This window comes from Cynara cardunculus (genome assembly GCF_001531365.2).
Source record: "Cynara cardunculus var. scolymus isolate 2C chromosome LG 16, CcrdV1, whole genome shotgun sequence".
NCBI classification, from domain to species: domain Eukaryota; kingdom Viridiplantae; phylum Streptophyta; class Magnoliopsida; order Asterales; family Asteraceae; genus Cynara; species Cynara cardunculus.
In genome coordinates this window covers 540,681-561,951 of record NC_037543.1, presented here as the reverse complement: position 1 = coordinate 561,951, position 21,271 = coordinate 540,681, and the positions used below count along the sequence as shown (strand labels likewise).

The window sequence follows — 21,271 nt, the reverse complement described above, 5'->3', positions numbered from 1 at the left end:
TTATTATGTATGTATATGTATGTATATGTATGTATATGTATGTATGTGTTGTATGGATATGTATGTATGTATATAAACATCTTTGGCTCAAAAGTATGTATGATCAGCTTTGACAAAAATATTTGATTTGAGTTTTCGAATAAATTGAGTCAAACATTGGTGTTACAGAGTTTTACTTGTTAAGTTAAACAAGCTTTATTCTATATATGATAATGGAGTTCAAGTAGCTCATTGATGCTCTGAGTAGTTCAATAAATTTATTTTATTATTATTAAGAGTAAAAGTGTAATTTAGTTGATTAAAAAGCGTAATAATTATATATTTTATTTTTTATATATTGCATGAGTCTACTACATTGTTATTTAACTTACTAGGTAAGATTCTAATCAATCAACACGCCATCATATACAATAATTTATCTGAAATAGGCCTCACTCATTGGTATCTAAGCAATTCTTCTTCATGTTGTTGCTTTTACAGGTAAGCACTAACCTCGTAAGTCATCACTCTCACTTACAGGTAAAACTCTCGACCCTTGTCATTGCTCTTACCAAATAAGATTCTTAGTCCTTACTATGTTCATCCAGTACCGAATAAACCCCCAAGTGAACCTAAGCACACTTTGGGGTTCAAAATCCATCATTTGCAAGCATCAAGCACAGAACAAAATCTATCACATTATTTGAAAATTTAGTACACACATATATATCTCTATCTATATATATGTATGCATATATCAATCTCCCAAAACTAAACTTATTATGAACATCTTGAGGGAGATGTATATATATTTTGTTAATCGGCGAACAAGTAAACTGTACAGTGGCATCCTTCCGTTCGCCCTTTCAGCGACACATTTGAAGCAAAACCTATCTTCTAGAAGTCCACGTTAGCGTTTTTAGCATACCCGTGAGTGAAACCGAAAACCACCCTTTCATCTCCGAAAACAAACATTCCGCTTCTAAAGTTCAACTTCGTGAAGATAGTCGTCGCTAAAACTATCACCATTTGTTGCGGGCGGCATTACTGCACGTTCGCTTGGCATGAACGACAATTGAGACATACCTAAAAACTCGCCACTTGGTTTCACCTCGCTAGAAACCGAGAACCGTTCATCGGTACTTCCGCCCCATGAAACCGTTCTTCGTGAGCGAGGTGAGCTGGAGTTGCTCGGGAATGAGGGTGTTCCGCCTTTTGAAATATCGTCCATGCTTGCAAATCTTTGCATGGTAGATGTATATGGGGGCGATTGGAAATGGCTATGTATGGAAGGAGGTGACGGGTTTTCATCGGCAGTTGTAGTCTGGTGATGCATGTTATCTGGGAAAGTTTCGGCTGGCTGTTCGGCTGATGGTACAGCCATGGGAACAAAAAATTTCGGGTTAGATTTTGCGGTCGATTTGATAGAAGAGGCGGAAGGTGACTGGAATAATTTGCTAGGGTTCCCACCACCTTGGTTGAAAGTGTCAACGTACCTGCAACAAGCGAATGAAAACATCAAATCCTATCGTTTCAACAATAAAAGTACTTCTAAGCTTATTGGGACTTGGTTTATGTGGTTGGCTATACATGACTGCTTGGTATGGCTTAATGTTATAGAAATTGGTTTATTTAGTAAGCTTCTGGGAGGAGCTTTATGTAGAAAGCCAAGTCTTTTTTTTCCAAACCTGCCACTCCCAATTAAAAAACACGTTTCTTTCATCTATGAAAACACTCTCCAAACAAAAACCTTTTGGGTCTATTTGTTGACTGCTTAATGAGCTTAATGAGACTCGCAACTTATTCGGTCAGCCATACATGATTGTTTGGTAGTGGCTTAATGATATAGAAAATAGCTTATTCAGTAAGCGAGAAGCTTTATGCAGAAAGCCAAGGTTTCTGCAAATCTGCCCCACCCAACTAAAAAAACATTCTCCTTCCATCTATGAAAACCCCCTACCAAAAAACTCTTTACAATCTACACAGAAAGATTAATCGACACAAATAACTTTATCTATACAGGACTTCAATGAAAAACCAACCAAACAACCCCTGTCTGTTTGTTAGCAGCTTAATGAGCTTCATAGAACTCACAACTTATTCAGTCAGCTATACATGATTATTTGTTAGTGACTTAATGATATAGAAAGTGGCTTTTTCAGTAAGCTTCTAGGGGGGGGGGGCTTTATGCAAAAAGCCAATTTTTTTCCAAACCTGCCCCTCCCAATTAAAAACACGCTCCTTCCATTTATGAAAAAACCTTCTAAAACAAAAATCTTCCCAATCTATACAGATAGATTAATCCACACAAACAGCTTTATCCATACAAGACTTATTGGAAAACCAACCAAACAGCCCCAAACGGAAAGCTAACCAAACAACCCCTTGGTATGTTTCATACCGGTAGCTGAACCAAACCAAACAACATGCAATGATAGAGGTCGGGTCTGTGTACATCCCAACCCCCCCAAAGACCCACCCTTAGGTGGAAAATACTGGGATCATTTGGTTTGGTTTAGTTTGGCATGTACAACTAGTAGTCTAACCAACAGCACGCGATAAGAAATCATAATCTAGCATCAAAAAAGGAAAACATATTTGGTCACCTAGATCGAACACCCATCCTTCCACGAGCTGAGAATTGGCTTGAGGTGGCTGGAATTGGCGGAATTCCAGAACTATGTCCCACAGAAGATCCACTTGAAAACTCCAAGCTTCCGTTGCTAAGAGCCCCTTCGCTCTTTGCCGCACTTTTTGAGCCATGGTCCGATGTTCCATTCTGGAAGGTTGCCATTGTTGGGGGAGGAGGAAGTGCCGCTTCCTCTGCTGGTGGATCAACCCCTTCCTCTACCCATCTTTTAAGTTTCTCATCATAGTAGAACTTGTTTGTTTCGCCCAATTTCGCCTGCAAACAAAAGACTAAATCTTAGAAAATTAAACGGAGACAACTCAACAAGTCCACACCAAACGAACGTAGTATATCCGCGCAACAAAATTGATTTTATGGGAAGCCTAAAATGTCGAAGCGTCCTAAAAAAATACTTTATAGGACTTAAATTTATAGGACCAAACCAAAAAACAACCTATCTAAAAGTGTTGCAATAAGTTTATAGAACCCTTTTAGATATTTTAACAAGTTTTTTAGAACGCTTTTAAAATAAAGTGTCGTATCAACTATTTTATACAATACTACTTGAAAAAGTGTCTTATAAACACAAGTGTCCTATACAAAGACGGGTTTATATGACACTTCTCAAAAGTATCCTGTAAAATAACTAATAGGACCCTTTTTTTATAAAGCGTCCTAAAAAACTTGTTAAAACCCTAAAAGCATCCTATAAATCTATTGTAACGCTTTTAGATAGACACTTTATAATTTGGTCCTATAAACCTAGGTTCTATAAAGTATTCTATTATGATGCTTAGACAATTTAGGCGTCCTATAAAGCCAATTTTGTTGTAGTGATATCCCACTCGAAAGTAGGGTATGGAGAGGTGAGATGTACGTACTGTCTTCTACACCAAACAGTGAATAGCTATTTACCTTTCTTTTCACCCAAAAAATAAAATATACTCAATCTCAGACAGTACTACACCATCCCTATTTTTATTTATAATTTGGTTCAACTAAATTTTAGCACCCTAATCTTTAGACTAAAATTTCTAGCAAAAATTCGGCATTATTTGTTTTTATTTGTCGATGTATTGATATAAATTCGAAAAATATCCTACGGTTGACCAGGGATTTACAGATGGTATTGAAGTCGGGAACCTAACAGGTGTGTCAGCGAGGACATTCGGCTCCCCGCGGAGTAGATTGTGAGATCCCACATTGGTTGGGGAGAGGAACGAAGGCTGCCTTATAAGGGACTGGATCTCCTCTATCAAACGCGTTTCAAAACCATGAGTCCAAGTGTGAACAAAGCGGACAATATCTGGTACGGTTGGCATGAATGTTTATTGAAATGATGGCCTTCAGTAAAAAAAATTCCATTTTTCTCTCTTATATCATTCTTTTTCGTTTCCTATCCATATCCCACCATCACCCTAAATTAGTAGTTCGTTTATTCATCAAATTCTGTATGGAATTTATGAGACATAATACGACACAGGGAGGGAAAGAAAGTGTTTACCCGGTGGTATATGAACGGATAAAATGGTGCATGTGTAATTTGTGAAAAACAAGCTAGACCACTTGTGCACAGTACTATAACAAGAGTCCAGTAAGATTAAGAGCCTATTAAGTTCACATACAAACAAGTTCTACCACTTATTTTCATTGGATCGATTTATGCATGAAGCAATGCTGACCGACAGGTCAAGTGATTTATGATTGATACCTGTTTGTCCTGGCGAGGTTTTAGAACTAAACCCACAGTCTTTTGGAAGAGCTGGGAGCCAAAGCCAAAGCGACCAAAGCGTGAAGTACCAGATGCTTTACTTTGTGAATCTGCAGAGTTTTCCTTTGACGATTCAACCTGATCCTACATAAAGTTTCCCGCATCACATATTATGATATGAGAGCAATCGTTCACACTTTACTATTGATTTCCTCCTGTTAGAGTCCCACATCAGCTAGACTTAGACCTTTCTAAGGGTTCTTTTGGACAGTAGTCTAATGGGGTCCCACATATTTCTCACATGGTATCAGAGCCAAGTCTACCTTTCGGACATCATTGCTGCGGCTTGACACTCCGAGACATATGTGCCCATCTAGCCTCTATGGAGGGGGCATGTTAGAGCCAACAGATTCTCCAAAATGGATATTTTGGGCAAATTTTTTGCTACGACAGATTCTCCAAAATGGAGAAAACATGAGAGAGAGTGATTCTCCAAATTTGCAGAACTCCCCAAAAATGATTACCATGAGAGAAACAACTGTTTTTATTATATTCTCACCAATAAGAAACCTTGATGTTAAATGTTTATGCGAGAGAAATCATATTTTATTACATGTATAAAATACTTTAATAATATAATTAATATTGTAATATCTAAAATAGAGAATGTATAGAAGTTGGATGTAATTTCTTTCGAGATTTTGAGTTTTTATTCTCCATTTTAAAGAAATTTTGGAGAATCTGTTGGAGATGCTTTTAGACTCCCACATCGGCTAAACTTGGACCTTTCTACTTAATTGTATGTGGAACCCCTTCTCCTTTATCGGCTCTTTTAGAGAGTAATATGATGGGGTTCCACACATTTCTCATACCTCCCAATTAGCCAATAGAGGTGGACTACGACGAAGGATCGTATGAGAATAGGAGTTAAGATGAGAAGTGTAAGAAGAGATTTGGACCCTTGATTACTTTTAATCCCAAAACAACCCATGAATTTAGAAGGGAATTGATCTAGTGGTTCTCTTCAATTAGGATTGATCCAAGGGTGGAGATCCTTCTCACCATAACTTCCATTCTCACCGGAACCCGACCCTATATATACACACACACACACACACACACATATATATAGACGAAGGATCGTGTGAGAGTAGAAGTTAAGGTGAGAAGTGTAAGAAGGGAATTGAACCCTTGATCACTTTTAGTCCCAAAATAACCCATGAATTGCGCTTTAAAAGAGAACTGATCTAGTGTCTCTCATTAGTGTTGATCTAGTGGTTCTCTTCAATTAGGATTGATCCAAGGGTGGAGATCCTTTCTCGCTGTATCTTTCATTCTCACCAGGACCAAACCTGGTGGACCGAATCATTTGGAATAGACACTACTAGTTCATTCGGAAGAATACTTGCATAAATTAATGGGGTGAAAAAATAAAGTTAACACGGAATTCAAATCATATTACAACCTGCCTGGGAGACCGACCAAAGTCAGGTTCGGATACACTTCTGTTATGCATGATTCTTCTGTTGTTCCCCTCTGCAGACTTCTGAGTGATGGGCTCCATGGATGCAGACGGAACCAATGACGACATCGCCATTGTTGATTGACTAGCAGATACCCGAGGCCCTGTGGGTTGATGATAATGGTAATTTTGCGCACCAGCACCAGATGTTGAGGGGACGGGTGGTGGTAGTCCCCCAACTACACGATGTGCGGTGCTATCAAAAAGGTTGAGCAATTTTCCAACTAATTTCCCAGGAGCTAAGTTTGTAGAGAACCCTCCCTGAAAATTATTAGTAACAATAATAAACAAAAAAAATTATACTTTAGAGAAACGTAACACCGTATGCATCCAAAGGGTCATTGACCCAATGGTACCAGGGTTACTACTTACTGGTAGAGTCCAACCTCCCAGGAGGTCAAGTCAAGGGTTCAAACCGGGTGATGAGTGTGTGTGAGTATTTGTTGTATATAAATATTAGAGTAAAATAGGTGGGTTGTTAATAATTTCGATTTTCGTCCCTATGGTTCGGAAATTGCAATTTTCGTCCCTGGACTAAATCCTACCTTTAAAGTACAAGGGATCAAAACAGTAAAGAATTGTAAATAGGGACGAAAACCACAATTGACGGAAAAAGTAATTTACTCTAAATATTATACTTAAAGGAAAAAGTAGAACACAGTTTTTGTCAGTGTGATTTTGTTAATGACTTTGATTTTCGTCGCTGTGGTTTAGAAATTGCAATCTTCGTCCCTATGCGTTTGTAATTTATTGCTATTTTCGTCCCTATGCGTTTGTAATTTATTGCTATTTTCGTCCTTGGACTAAATCCTACCTTTAACGTACAAGGGATCAAAACAGTAAAGAATTGTAAACCACAGGTACCAAAACAACAACGAATTGTAAATCATAAGGATGAAAATAGTAATGAATTACAAACCATATGAAGGAAAACCACAATTTCTAAACCATAGGGACAAAAATCGCAATTTTTAGCAAATCCCCTGAACGAGAAAGGTAACTTATTCTAAATATTACTCCCTCCATCCCAAAATAAGTGTCCACATTTCTATTTATGTTTGTCCCAAAATAAGGGTCTAGTTTCTAAAAAGAAAAATTCTAGCCTTAATTAATGCATAAATGTTTAAGAGTTGCGAAAAGAGAAAAAATAATCTAGAAGTAAATTTGTCATTTGGTTAACTAAAAAATGTAATTATTATGCATGTCTAAAACAATGTGTCCTTTCCATTCTGGACACTTATTTCCGAATGGAGGGAGTATATACTTAAAAGCAAGAGTAAATTACACTTTTGGCCTTGTGGTTGCCACCCACTAGCAACTCTCGTCCCTCTTTTGAACTAATAGTTTTGGTCACTGTGGTTGCCATTTTGTTTCACTTTTGGTCCCTCCTACTAACTTCTGTTAAAAAGGTCCGTTAACTCGGGGGCATTTTGGTCATTTTAAGATTTCATTAATTTTCAAATAGGGACGAAAACTGCAATTTTTAACAAACCCCCAGGACAAAAAACGTAATTTACTCTAAATATTATATACTTAAAAGAAATAACACTGCTGCATGAAGTAACTAGAGTACGAACAGGTTACCTGTTGGTAAGTTTTTATCCTATCCTCTAAGGACGAAATCATATGCCTCCATGTTTCTACTTCCGGGGCTCGGCCAGTTTTCAAAGATTTTGATATTGATTGACAATACCTGAATTATAGAACCACTTAAGGAGAAAAAGCATAAAGAAATGATATTCTAGCGAACCAATAAATATTTTAGTTTTTGTATGCGTACTTCAATGAGTCAGATACTCTTCCTACTTCAGCCAACATATGGGCATATATAAGCTTATATGGTTGAAATGGTAGCAAGGTGAACTGAGAGTTCCCCAGAAGCTTTGAATATTCATACACCTCGGTCCTCTGCCCGCATTCACAATATTGTTATTTCAACAAACCAATACAACAATATAATTAATAGCATCACACGTTATGATCCACTGAAGCATACTACTGTCCATGTAGAAAAGCTAATTTATGAACAGGAAATCTAGAGGATCATAACCATTAACCACCAAAGTAGACAAGAAACCGAAGGGCCACTGGCCCAGCTGTACCCAGTAACCCAACCTTCCTGGAGGTCAAGTATGGTTGTTTAGAAAAACATTGGACCGCTCAAACCAGTCGAACCAAGTCAAACCGGACCGTTTTTGGCGGTTCGAGCGGTCTAGCGGTCCTGTCTGGTCTGTGGTTTGAACGTTTTTTGAGTGGTTTGGACCGAACTGACTGCCAAATACATGTGTATTAATTACATGTAGTTTCATGTTGTAGGCTCAAATTTTATGCCCCATTTAAAAAAGTCCAACCACGACTTTAACTTTTTAGTTTCACTTCTACATTGTCCGGGTTCTCTAAATCAGCAAAATTCCGAAATACTTCAAAAATCAAAATCCAAAATTCCAAATCGTCTTTGACTTGCTTAATGTTCGTCCAAAAGTCCAACTACTGTTGGTGAACTTGTTTAAGTTTTTTTTTCAACTTGCTCAATGTTTTTATTTTATTTTCGGAGATAGATGTTTTCTTTTATAATTCCGTATATTATTTTTGATTATGTTATATTGGTAGAAATTTCATTTTAGATATATATGATATATATTTTTTAGTTTAAAGCCCATAATAGCCTCAAACCGCCTAAATCAGTTAGACCATACCGCCTTTTTGTGGTCTGGTTTGACCGGTTTGGTCACTTGCTTCCAAACCACACCATTTGGAAGATTTCCTAAACCGCCATTTCGGTTGGTTTATGGTCTGGGGGGTTAAACCGCCAAAACCGGACCGCGAACACCCTAGGTCAAGGGTTCAAGCCTCACCAAAGGTGATAAGTGTGTGTGAGCATTTCCGTATATAAATATTATATACTTCAAAAGAAGAAGTAGGCAAGAAGGGAAACAAGGTTGAACAAGGTCAAGGAATCAATATTAATCTGCAACATAAAAGAGTAGTAATTTGATATGAGCCACACCTGAATGGCTTCTGGACAGGCATATGTTCGGGGATGTTTCCAGTGATCTGCACCAATCAGACACAGTCTAGCACTGTCTGAATACGGCTCAAAGTTAGCTTCTGCAACTAAGTAGCAAATATGTGCCGCGATAATCTGAATCATTTGTTAAAGAATCACAAACTTGAAAGCAAGCACAGAATGCATTTTAAATGGAAATTAGTAAATCAACTGTAGTATGCTTCCTTGGAGCACTCACATTACTTGTTTCTTTCCACAAACAGTCTCCAAGATGAATAAGCACCAGTTCATCGTCTTTGGTCCTGTTAGCAGTAATCATAGCTAAATTTTCTTCCCAGTCATCAAGCATAGCATTAGCACCAAGTTGAGCCTACAGCAAAGGAACAAGTGAGCATGCAATGAAGCATGAGCAACAAACTTGAATGCAGAGGACCATAAAATTGTCAAATTGTCCCTATATGTAATCATAGACTCATTGTTCACTCTTTAAGTAGGTTTAAGAATAATTGGTCTGAAATTCACATTCTTGAAAGCTACAATAGTGAGATAAGAGTAGAAAAGAAGAAAACTACATCGAATCAAGCATATCCACATTACCTGTACAGGCTGCGGAAACATATTTACAGCACCAGCAGTGCCACCATCTGTTCTATTGTCAGTCGAAAACACATCTGCGGGTTGACCAGCAATAAGTAGGCATAACGTCCGCAAAGGTGAACCCGCTACAAGCTGGCGAAGAGCCATATTCCTGACGGTGTCCACATAGAACTGCAATAAAGAGCCCATCACCACGAAACATCAGAAAGAAAACAAAGGATAAGCAAAAGAACATCAAAAAATGCAGTTTCTCCGTAACTTTTTTAACCATGAATAAAGAACATACGGGTGTTCATCTAAACCGCCAAACTGTACAAACCGCAAACACTGCACCGCAAAATGCTGTTTAAAACTTTCACAGTGCGGTATGGGGTTTGAATTTTCATCAAACTGCACATTGCGGTGTGGTTTGCGGTTTTGAGTCATCAAACTGCGGTTCAAACCACACTGCACCACATATTTTTTATATATTTATGCATATAATTATTTATCAAATGAAAATATTTTAACACATTTTTGGTTATTTATCAAATTTTCAGTTTTTCTCTCAAGTTTTTACGTTACAAATTCCTTATTTGAGTTATTTTCATTTGTCTTTTGTCAAACATCATGGTTGAAATTACTTTTAGGTTAACTTTTAAGATGGACTTGGATTAATTACCGAACTATTCAGAAGCTTTTATTGCATGGAATATAGGAGCATAATCATCGAATTTATTTTAAAGTTTTGATTTTATAATTATTAGATTGAAGTGCATTATGTTCGAACCGCATAAATTGCACCACATCGCACCGCAAAAGCCATATGCAGTGCGTTTTGCAGTTTGGGAAATCTTCAAATCGCATATGCAGTGCGGTTTGCAGTGTGGCCCTAAACTGCACCACAAACACCCCTTTAAGAACACAGTGGAAATAGGAAGTCTGGTGGGAAGTGGAGAGAGAGAGAGAGAGAGAGAGAGAGAGACCTGATCACCAAGTTGTGCTGCAAGAACAAGGGCAAGCCCCCACAATTGACCCTCCTGTGCATGTTGAAGTGCCTCTATCTTTCTACCAGAAACCAGCAGAGTTTGGACTTCAGCAGCAGTTGCCTGAGTCATATATACATAAGTAATGAAAGATGAAGAAATTTAAAGGGGCAGAACAAAGCAGTGCAAACTGAACAGGCATGAAAAGATTCTGTCCTAATACGGGAATTAAGAAAAGACTATGAAAATACCTGGCTCTGTCCTTCTGAAGGAAACTGTTGCAAGCAGTTGGTGAAAGCACCATAATCAACATATTCTGCACTGCTTCTCTTTGCAGATGCAAACAGTCTAGCAACAGCAACATCTGGAGCGTCATTTTCCTAGTTGAAGTATCAAAATACCAATATTATATGTGGAGCCATTTACAGAACAGGTAAGAAGGCTTCAGCTGTCATCAGTTACAAATCTAATATGAGTGGATCTGATCTCTCTCTCTCTGTATATATATACTGTATACATATGTATATATAGGGTCAGGTTTAGAGGAAAACCTCAAAAAAATGAAAAACTAGAGAACACTCCGTAACCGTGTTCATCTAGAAGGTATGCACATGTGTATACAAGTAATTGTAAAAGATCTAGATCTTTCAGCCACAGTCTCAGTTAGGATGGCATACTAACCCCAATTGACAGGCTGACAGAAGTATTTTGATTATAATGCTTGTGTAGTTTTAATATGTATCGTTAAATCTTTTCTTTCGAACTGCTTACCCATTGTAAGGAACTCCTAGTCCAAATGAAAAATGATATTAAGAGCAGGTAATAATATAAAGACCACAAGAACATGTAACTTTTATGGCAACATAACTGGTCTCCAAATGGTTTCAATTGAGCTTGGGTCCAGAAATACTGCACTTAGAACAATGCAAGAAACTAACCACAAGGGTTGTGGCGTAGTGGTTGAGGCCCTGGGGGATGTGGTGGAATATCCCATCTGCCCAGGGTTCGATTCCAAGCGTACACAACAATTGTGGCCACTGTGTTTATCAGGGCTGATTTCTTGTAGTCACAATTTGCCGGGATAAGTCCAGGCATAGCCGCCTGGGACACCCTTCCAAAAAAAAACAATGCAAGAAACTGCTGCGGTGCTTGTCAGTTACTAGGATTGCTGGTTAAGTTGAAAAAAACACTTGGAAGATAAAAATTTCACCTTTGATGTAGTGTCTGTGCCAAAAGGAGAACGCAATTTCCCATAGTGTTGTGAAGCTATTTTTAGCAAGGAAAGGAGAAGCCTTAGAACTCCTACTTTCCTGTAATCAATGTCAGTAGGGTGTGCAATCCTCTCATCAATCCACCTATTCAACTCTCTACCACCAACATTTCCAGCAGCCAGTGGACCAGGAAAGGATTGCCGGCAAAGAGCATGAAAGTAACCACCTACGCCTGTTGCACTGCTTGATGCATCAGCTCCTCCAGGAACAATTTCTGTCAGGTTAAGAACAGAGACTGACCCAGCGCTTGAGTCCTTCTACATGACAAACAAATATTAGTAAATAACATGACAGATTTTTTAGGTAAATACAGGTGGAGATAAGGGTGCTCAAAAGACCGACCAACCTGAAAGAACCCAAAAAAAGTGAACCCGAGATAACCGGACACATAGTTGATACAAAATGAGGCCAAACCGCATCTATTGGGTTGTAATCGGATTAGGATCGTTTGAACCCAACCGAACCTGATGAACCCGATATCTTTCTATACTATGGATTTAATATGATTATTAAGCCTTTGATTAACATATGTACATTCGACATTAAACGAATCTGTAATTAGCTATATTCAAAATTATATTACATTTCCACCGTAATTTTACTTTCTTATTTGCATAAACCTTCAACTTTCTTATGAGTTTGTTAGCCTTTTTTCTATGTTCTCATTTTGGTTTTACTTCGTTTAAACATAAACGCTTAGCTAGATTATAAAATGATGTACCAAAGTTTTAACCCGACCAACCCAACCCAACCCGCAAACATTGGGTTGGATTGTTCAATGCCTTCAACCTGGCCAACCCAAACCGTGTGTAGCCCTAGGTGGAGACAAAAGAAAATGCTAATATTTGTCAGATAGGCTCACCGGGGTTCCATAAGATGAATTTATGAGAGGAGTAGCATCCTTCATCACAAGTAGCTTCCCACCAAAACCAAAAGTAACCAAAGCATGAGGAGGGCGCCCAGCGGATGACCTTCCTGCAGTAGAAGCAGATCTTTGATGTCCACGCTGATGAACACTTGGCTGAGAATAGCTTAACAGGTTCTGATTGCCATAGGCCTTTGTGGCATTCATCATCTCACTTTGCTCAGTTGTTGATTGGTGGAATGGCTGACTAAAGTTCCCACTAGGAACAAAGGAATGGGACCCAGAAACGGCAGGGAACTCATTACGAACCTGACTAGCTTTATTAAAAGATGAAGCTGTTCCCCCATCATCATAAGATTGCTGTCGGTTAACGTTGTTATCTAAAGGAAAATTAGCACCATAGTGATTCTGTACATGTTGGTTGCCTCTAGGATATGACATAGATGAATTCTTGTTAACATTATCAGGTTGCCACATACTTGAACCTTGCTGTTTACTGAAAGACCCATTCCAGTTATAGTCTTGTCCTTGGCTACCGAAGACTTCAAATCCAGACTGCTTACCTATCTGGCCCTGCCCACCAAATACTTTCTGTTCATTTCCATAATAACTATTAGTTGCGGAAAAACCATTTTGATCGACCTGGTCTTGAGCATGAGCGGTTTGCATAGAATTATATGCATCCAAAGCACGCCATTCTTGGGCATTCATGTCATAATACCAACCTGGATATTGGGGATCAAAATACATATGTGAGGGATATCCGTTATTTCCTTGTGATGCCTGACTCCAGTTTGATAAACTGTCATTAGTGTGACTAACTTCTGAAACTGAACCCCAGCTCATGACACTTTCGGTTGTGCCTTTTTCTGCTGCATCCCCCACAAAAGATTGGGAAGTTTGCTGCAAATAAGCAGCCTCTGATTTTGTATTAGAGACGGTCCATTCAGAAGTTGAATTATCAACCCCCTGTGCATTTGCTGTTGCATCATAACCTTCGTTGACTTGATACCATTGGCCAGTATTTGCATCATACTTCCAACCGGGATAAAGATTCTCCCAGTACTGACTGCTATTTATATCTTGACCATCTGTACTTTGTCTCCCAGATGTAGTATAGGACTGACCCTCTTGAAATTGATGTGAATAGCCATCAGCACCATCCACATGTGGTGAATTACCGATTGAATTCGGTTCACTATTAACAAAGCTATCCCCTTTCCTCGTCTGGTCAACAAAATTATCTCCAAAATCCGTGAAGAAGTCAGAGTATGATCCAAACCCATTGTTACTGTCGTCAAGAGGCTCAGCAGTGAAAGCACTCCACTGTACCTCCTTAACACCTGAAGCACCCCCAATTCCATGATACCCACTTGCTGTAGAATCCAATTGTTCCGCCATCCCTATCCCATTATTAGGTTCATTATTCACATTATCGAATGCAAACGAATTAGAAGATACTAACAACTCACCGGGGTCCACTTGCTTTTCGGTTGACTCGTATTTGAGAACCCCACTAATTGTAGAAGAAGCTTTATCATCCTCTTCTCCTCCTCCTGCACCTGCTTTCTGTTCTTTAAGTGCATTTCTGCCATAATCGATGCTCGAAGTAGCACCTGCTTTCTGTTCYTTGAGTGCATTTCTGCCATAATCGATGCTCGAAGTAGCACCTGCTTTCTGTTCTTTGAGTGCATTTCTGCCATAATCGATGCTCGAAGTAGCACCTGCTTTCTGTTCTTTGAGTGCATTTCTGCCATAATCGATGCTCGAAGTAGCACCTGCTTTAGCCTTATCAGAATCATTTAGATTATCTAATTGGGCTGCCTTGCCTGAAGATGATGAAGTGATATTAAATTGATCATCAACATCATCGACCAATTTATCAAAGAAATCTTCATCAGTATCCTCCATCTGCAATGGAGGAGTTGAACCCAACCCAACCCTAAATAGCTTCTCTCGATCTCAAAATCAATCCATCCATTTCAGAAATATTCGAGCTAATAACGTCATATATACAGAAAACCGCCTAATCAATCCACGAAATTCCCTAAATTGTTATACACCACAGATAGAAAACATGAAATGATCTATCTAGGGTTTTACCGATCTCCAACGAATAAATCAATCAAACACATATTGGCAGCAAAAATTTACCTTCGAACACTCTCAATGCATCAATCTGAAGAGCACAGAATTCCGAAAACAACACGCATTTTTTAACTTAGGAATCAAGACGCTAATCTGAAGGAAATCACAATACATATAGCAATCTATATGTATAGAGAGAGAAACAAGAGACATACCCACAATTTCGCACCAGAGGACTCAACAACCCATAAAAGCATGGTTTCATTTTTGTTACGATTATTTACAAATTTAACCCTGAACTATTTACTCTTGCATTTCTCTCAAATTTTTTCTGGTTGATCCTCCGTCATCGAAACTGTGAGTTGAGCAACAATGGAGGTTCTGCACCGTGGATTATCGTCGATAACTATAACACCTTATTTTGTAATCGATCAAATTATCTACATTTGAATCGATTGATTCACGTTTTGTTCATCTTCACCTTTGTTATCGACAAAAGCATCGGGATTCGAAGTTTTTATTGCTGAATTAGTTTAACAGGTTACATGAGGACGGGAATAGAGCGGTAGCGAGCAAGGGTCGCCGCCATGTCGCCATTGACACCGTTTGGATAAGGTGAAAAGGGTGCTTCTCTTACTGATTACCTACTTCTTCAGCAAGGTCCAATTTTTTCTTCGCATTTGATCTTTATCATTCTTCTTACATCACATTTTGCCTCTTGTAACTCTTGTTGATTGATCCTTTCAACTGCTGTTCATTAATTTCCATTCATTTGTTTTATTTGATTGTGTTCATGCAAATCTGGAATTTCTATGCACTTCTTTCATGTGTTTGTATTTTCCTTTTTTATTTTTATTTGGAGTCATTGACGATAAAAATTTGTATTTTGATTAGTGTATGTGTCGTTTTTTGAGCTAGTGCATCATAGTGGTGAGTCACCGCTATGGTAAACAGTGGCTGAACCTGCAGAAAATTTTTATTGGAGATTTAGGAGGTGTTTGGGATTGTTTGTTTGAAACAACTTATGTTTTTCTACAAAATCACTTATTAACTTATTGTAAGTTAGAATATTTTAATTTCTTTAAAAACTCTTTATTACCGGTTTGGCACCGGTATAAGTTGTTTATCCAAACACTCAAAAATACTTATTATCGATGTCACACTTGAATAAATCAATAAGTTGTTTTTATAAGCAATCTCAAACACCTCCTTAATGCCAAATACGTGAAAGAGGACTGCAGAATTTAGCTTTGGTCAAACCTAAAGCTTTCTAGAAGTGTTGAGAAAGAAGAGTTGTTTTTATATTTGTAGTATTTTTATTTTTTGTTCGTCATGTGGGTTCTGACCACAGTGGCAAGTTTACGTTTAATGTAATTTATGTTTAAGTATTTATGTTCTTCTATAATGTATTTACTTATGAGCAGTAGCTAAACCTCCCTTAGGTGTGGGTGTAAGCCAAGCCCGAGAGTTCAAAATGTAACACTTGCGTGTTACCACTTTTTGCTAACTCCTCGGTTTGGTCATTTGGGTTGAATCTTTAACTCAACACAGTCAAGTTGATCACTTGTAAATATTAATATTAGATATTTGACTTAAAGATGGGCGGATCCGAAATACGGCTTGAATGGTGAAAGGAGGTTTGAGAAAATCTTCAATAATCGCATAGAGATATGGGTTTTTGCATAATTTGACTAAAGTTCAGATGTCGGTTGAGTTGGTGCGTCACAGAGATATGTGCATCTCTCCATATTGGCGGAACTAAGATTTGCAAGATCTACTTAGTACAGTTGGCAAACCGAAAGTTAGCGTTTGTGGAGACTTTATGAGAAAACCGTAATCACAACTCATACGACATAGTTTCGAGAGGAGGAAATCGAATGGGATTATTTTGTGACCGGTGTTATTAACCGTTTAAGTTACTATTATACTCTCGGGTAAAACTTACATCCATACCCGCTTTATATTAATTACTATTTTCAAGATATCATTATTCTACCCAAAACACATCATTTTTATAAACTCTAACTTTACACCGAAAGTTCGTAAAAATCTCCGATTCTTAGTATACCAGTCCCTGTGAAAGACGATATTTAGAACTTACTATTGTATTATTTGAAAAAGCAAACTATAAAAATCAAAGAAGATAATGAACGACCATATCTGCTAACCTTTCATCGTAACTCTGCCACTGCCACTTGTTACAGATATGTCATGCAATCTTTTATTACACAACTTGTGAGGATAGAATATCGATGATCGTCACAAAATATATCTCCGAGTCATGGAAGAAACTCTCTGCTTTCAAGTTGTTATATTTCAATATCAGATCGTACTAATTTTAATAAAAGTAACAGATAAACAATGAAATAATTATAATATCTCGTCACATTTATAGGATGTTATTTAAAAAAAAAAAAGGAACCAAACAATCATGGTATATCCCCTTTTAGAACAGGTGGGTGGACCCACTATGGTGCATACGGCAACATAGGTCGTCAAATAGTTCCTTTGCTGTAATGTAAAAAAAATGTGTCATCGTATTATTTTGTTGGTCTGTATGGTATTTTTTTTCTCCTTTCATATGCGGGCTCGAATCTTTTTTCTAATCATTTTCTTAGTTTTTAACTGTAAATTTCAGGTTTATTTTATGTTTCTGGAAAAAAAAAAGAATTGGGATAAAAAAACCAGAACACAACAATAATAACGTAAGTTTTTTTTGGTAAAGTTGGTTTGCATGGTCTTTTCTCCCTTTTGAGGCATGGGTTCGGATGTATTTATATCAGCTTCTTAGTTTTTACTTTTTAATTTCATTTTTATCATATTTTTGAAAAAAATCCAGATAAAAAATTTGAATAGATGACTTCCCATATATATAAAAAGTAAGGAACTAACTAACAGAACAATGATTATATTGTAAAAAATGTTCATACTTTTGTTTTTTATAATCAAATGGTGTTACCAACTTACCAGTTAGGTTCAAAAGAAAACTGTAAAAAAAATGAAAATTTGAGATACATGACCATAATAACCCGTTCATCTATATGATATGTAAATGTGCATACGCATGTATACATGTATAAAAACCAGAAAACATCTTCAATTATTTATATTACCATACAAATGAATGATTTTTAGGGTGTTACTCAGTTTTTCATTTGTTCGCTTCCCTAAACCCACGCCTCCCTCATATACATTTATAGACTTGTTCATCGTTTGACATCAATTGGATGTGAGGGGAACCACACCGATCCAAACATCCATTGGATGTTGGATTTTGCCAATAATTTGCTTTTGCCAACCGATCCAGTGGATGATCCAATGGGATTGGATCCATCGAGTGTGTTAATCCAATCTAATTCTTTAACAATGATACAAATTAATTAATCACTTTTAATATGTGTTAAAACCAACACAAGAGAAGTTAAAAATACAAAGTCTCACATAAAACAAATTCCGATTTAAAATAATTTGAGAATAAATTAATTGGATGATAGCTGGATAATGGTTTGATGGACAACTCGATGGTTATCGGATGATTAATTGGATGTTGATCGGTTCAATTCTTTCAGTTTTGGTCGGTTCTAGACTGTCATCCGAGAACCGACCGATCTAAATTAGATGTTGAAATTTTCAATCCGATTCAATCCAATTACAATTGAATATCCAATTATGGGTCGGTCGATTTTAATTGGATCGGTTGATTTTCTGTACGCCCTAAGTTTACACATAACCTTTTATCTTAAAAGCTGTTAAATCTGCGTCATATAAATGTTTAGAAAAACTGATAGAAAGCTTTGAAGAACGGTTTGCTAGTTGAGGAGTACAAGCCATCACTCATCCCACTTCTAATCGAAGCGTATCTCTCTGATATATTACCATATATATATATATATATATATATATATACACACACACATACACACACATATATGTGTGTGTGTGTATATATATATATATATCATATGCTATACTTGTAATCAAAAGCAAAAAACAACAAACATTACAATCAAAAAACAAAAATGGCTTCCACCACCATCAAAGACAAGACGCTTTCTGGCTTCGGAAACCTCATAAAGCTTCTCCCCACCGGTACCGTCTTCGTCTTCCAATTCCTCAACCCCGTCGTCACCAGCTCCGGCCACTGCAACACGGTCAACAAATACCTCTCTTCCATCCTCATCTCCCTCTGCGGCGTCTCCTGCTTCTTCTCCTGCTTCACCGACAGCTATGAAGACGACGACGGAACCACCCATTACGGATTCGCCACCGCCAAGGGCTTCTGGCCATCTCCGGCGCCTTCTTCCGCCGTGGATGTTTCACAGTACAAGCTTCGCGTCGGAGACTTTGTGCATGCAGTTTTCACGGTGGTGGTTTTCGCGGCGGTGGCGTTGTTGGATGATAATACGGTGGAGTGTTTGTATCCGGCGTTTGAGACTAACGAGAAGATGTTGATGATGGTGGTGCCGCCGGTGATCGGAGCTATTTCTGGGTCGGTTTTTATGGTGTTTCCGACGACTCGACATGGGATCGGGTACCCATCTACGAGGCCGGCGAAGGCGAGCAAGTGACGTAAGCATGATGCGTAATATATGAAAATGGTGACGTAAGCGTTGGTTTTTCGAACGACTGCATTGCTCAAGGAAGCATGCAAAGTTGTATTTTTTATTTATATTTTGTAAGGTTGTGGTTTGTGTGTGTTTTTAAACTGATTATCTGATGCCGAAATATGACACGTGGATTAAAAGATACTACTCATATAATCTATTGATAGACATTTTGATTTCATTGTTAGTTTTCGTTTTTTTATCTATCTCGATATAATACGATTTTATGTGATTTTAAAAAAATGATAATATTTTTATTTTTAAATAAAATATAAATTTGAAAATATAATAAAATTTTAAAAAAAAAACTATATTGATATTAATATCAAATTAACTATTTAAAAGTTTTTGTTTCGTGTAATTTCTTTAATTCAAATTTCCTATTATAATTTAATTTAACGTAACGAAATAATTTAATTTAGGTTTAATAATATAAATTTTTATAAATATAATAATTAAATATTTGTTCAGAACTTAATAATTATCCTAATTATATTTTAGATTTTTTTATTTAAAATGAGATGTTTATCTTGCATTTGATTATGTTTATCTGCAATTAGTTACACAAATTCAAACATAGAGCTTTAATAAGTTGTACATACGCACAATTTACTTGTAATCTTGAATTTTAAGTAATATGCATTAATAAACAATATTAATTAGTTACACAAATTCAAACATAGAGCTTTAATAAGTTGTACATACGCACAATTTACTTGTAATCTTGAATTTTAAGTAATATGCATTAATAAACAATATTTCGTGCATAAAAAATGGTTTTTAATAGTTTTTGTCAAATGTTTTATAATATATTATACATTATTTAGGTTGTTTTATGTTCAAAATTATATGTTAAATCTAATATTTTTTATTATATGGGTGTTTAAAAACCTTCATACTGTTCAAACCAAACCATTTTTTAAGGTTTAAATTGTCTTGTGGTCCAGTCCAGTTTGAAAAATAGTCAAACTAGATCGTCTAGTCTGGTCTATGGTTTTGAATCTTTGTTTTTTTGAAATGGGTATCCGAGCCAATGCTCGACTAATCCCAGGCACATCTAGGGCTAAAGCATGCCCCTTTAGTAAATGTCGCACAGGATGTGTGAAGAGGGGTTCGAACCTGGGTTCAGCGCTATGAACTGCCCAGGCACTAACCACTCCACCACAACACTGATTGACTGAACTGATCGTCAATTAAAAAAATTGTCCAAGACATTATATTTATATATTTTACTTTTTAATTGTCAGTATAAACTAAATCGACAGAATCCTGAAACCCGTCAAAAATCAAATTCTAAATTGTCTTTCACTTCGTTAAATCACTATGTGTTTTAATTTTAGAGATAGGTGGTTAAATTTGGTAAATAATATCTTTTATTATGTTAAATTAGTAAAATTGTACATCTTCTTATAAACATGTTTTTTTGTATTTTCTAGGAAACGTATCTGTAATTTGTTTGACTTGGTTTAAGTATACGTCTTTATAAAATATTAAAACAGCGTCGTTTTGATAATACAGATTGATAATTAGTTAAACAACCTTGAAATCATAAGACCCTCTAAAGCTACATCCTACCCGATTTGCTTGTAGAAGAGAAGTTAGGAAGGATATCGTTGTCTTCAAACTCATATGAGAGAAGGATTTTCAAGCCACCGTCGTCTTCAATCCAGGGATGGTTCTTGGGGTGGTGGGGTTCATCATTTCCGATCGACCAAGATGACATAAGAGTTCTTACATATATATATATATATATATATATATATATATATATATATATATATATATATAGATGAGTGATCATATGAAAACCCCCTCATTTGTGTAAACCGTGCAAACCACCTTCATTTGTCGATTTCATTGTTTAATCTTATGAAATTTTTTCATGGAATTGTTTAATCTTGTGAAATTGTTTCATATAATACTTTTTTTGATGAAGTTGTTTCATGTATGGTTGTGAAATTGTTTCATATAATACTTAATGAAACTGTTTCATGTATTTCTCTAACATTAATGAAACTGTTTCATGTATTTCT

At 36.9% G+C, this 21,271-nt stretch overlaps 2 protein-coding genes across 2 annotated transcripts; one reads left to right on the top strand and one right to left on the bottom strand.

Annotated features, from left to right (window-relative positions):
* Positions 1 to 657: 657 nt before the first annotated feature.
* On the bottom strand, positions 658 to 14,783 carry LOC112529796 (protein transport protein SEC16B homolog). Its single transcript, XM_025141202.1, has 14 exons — positions 14,325 to 14,783; positions 12,544 to 14,096; positions 11,621 to 11,938; positions 10,662 to 10,790; positions 10,411 to 10,533; positions 9,446 to 9,616; positions 9,087 to 9,218; positions 8,849 to 8,983; positions 7,622 to 7,749; positions 7,426 to 7,534; positions 5,785 to 6,102; positions 4,320 to 4,463; positions 2,586 to 2,884; positions 658 to 1,475 (listed from the first exon to the last, which is right to left on the bottom strand). The coding sequence occupies exons 1-14, from the start codon at positions 14,455 to 14,457 to the stop codon at positions 962 to 964; spliced, it is 4,206 nt and encodes a 1,401-aa protein (XP_024996970.1). The 5' UTR covers positions 14,458 to 14,783; the 3' UTR covers positions 658 to 961.
* A 3,852-nt stretch (positions 14,784 to 18,635) lies between these two features.
* Positions 18,636 to 19,363, top strand: LOC112499668 (protein DMP2). The gene has a single exon (XM_025102991.1). The coding sequence runs from the start codon at positions 18,654 to 18,656 to the stop codon at positions 19,200 to 19,202; it is 549 nt and encodes a 182-aa protein (XP_024958759.1). The 5' UTR covers positions 18,636 to 18,653; the 3' UTR covers positions 19,203 to 19,363.
* Positions 19,364 to 21,271: the final 1,908 nt, after the last annotated feature.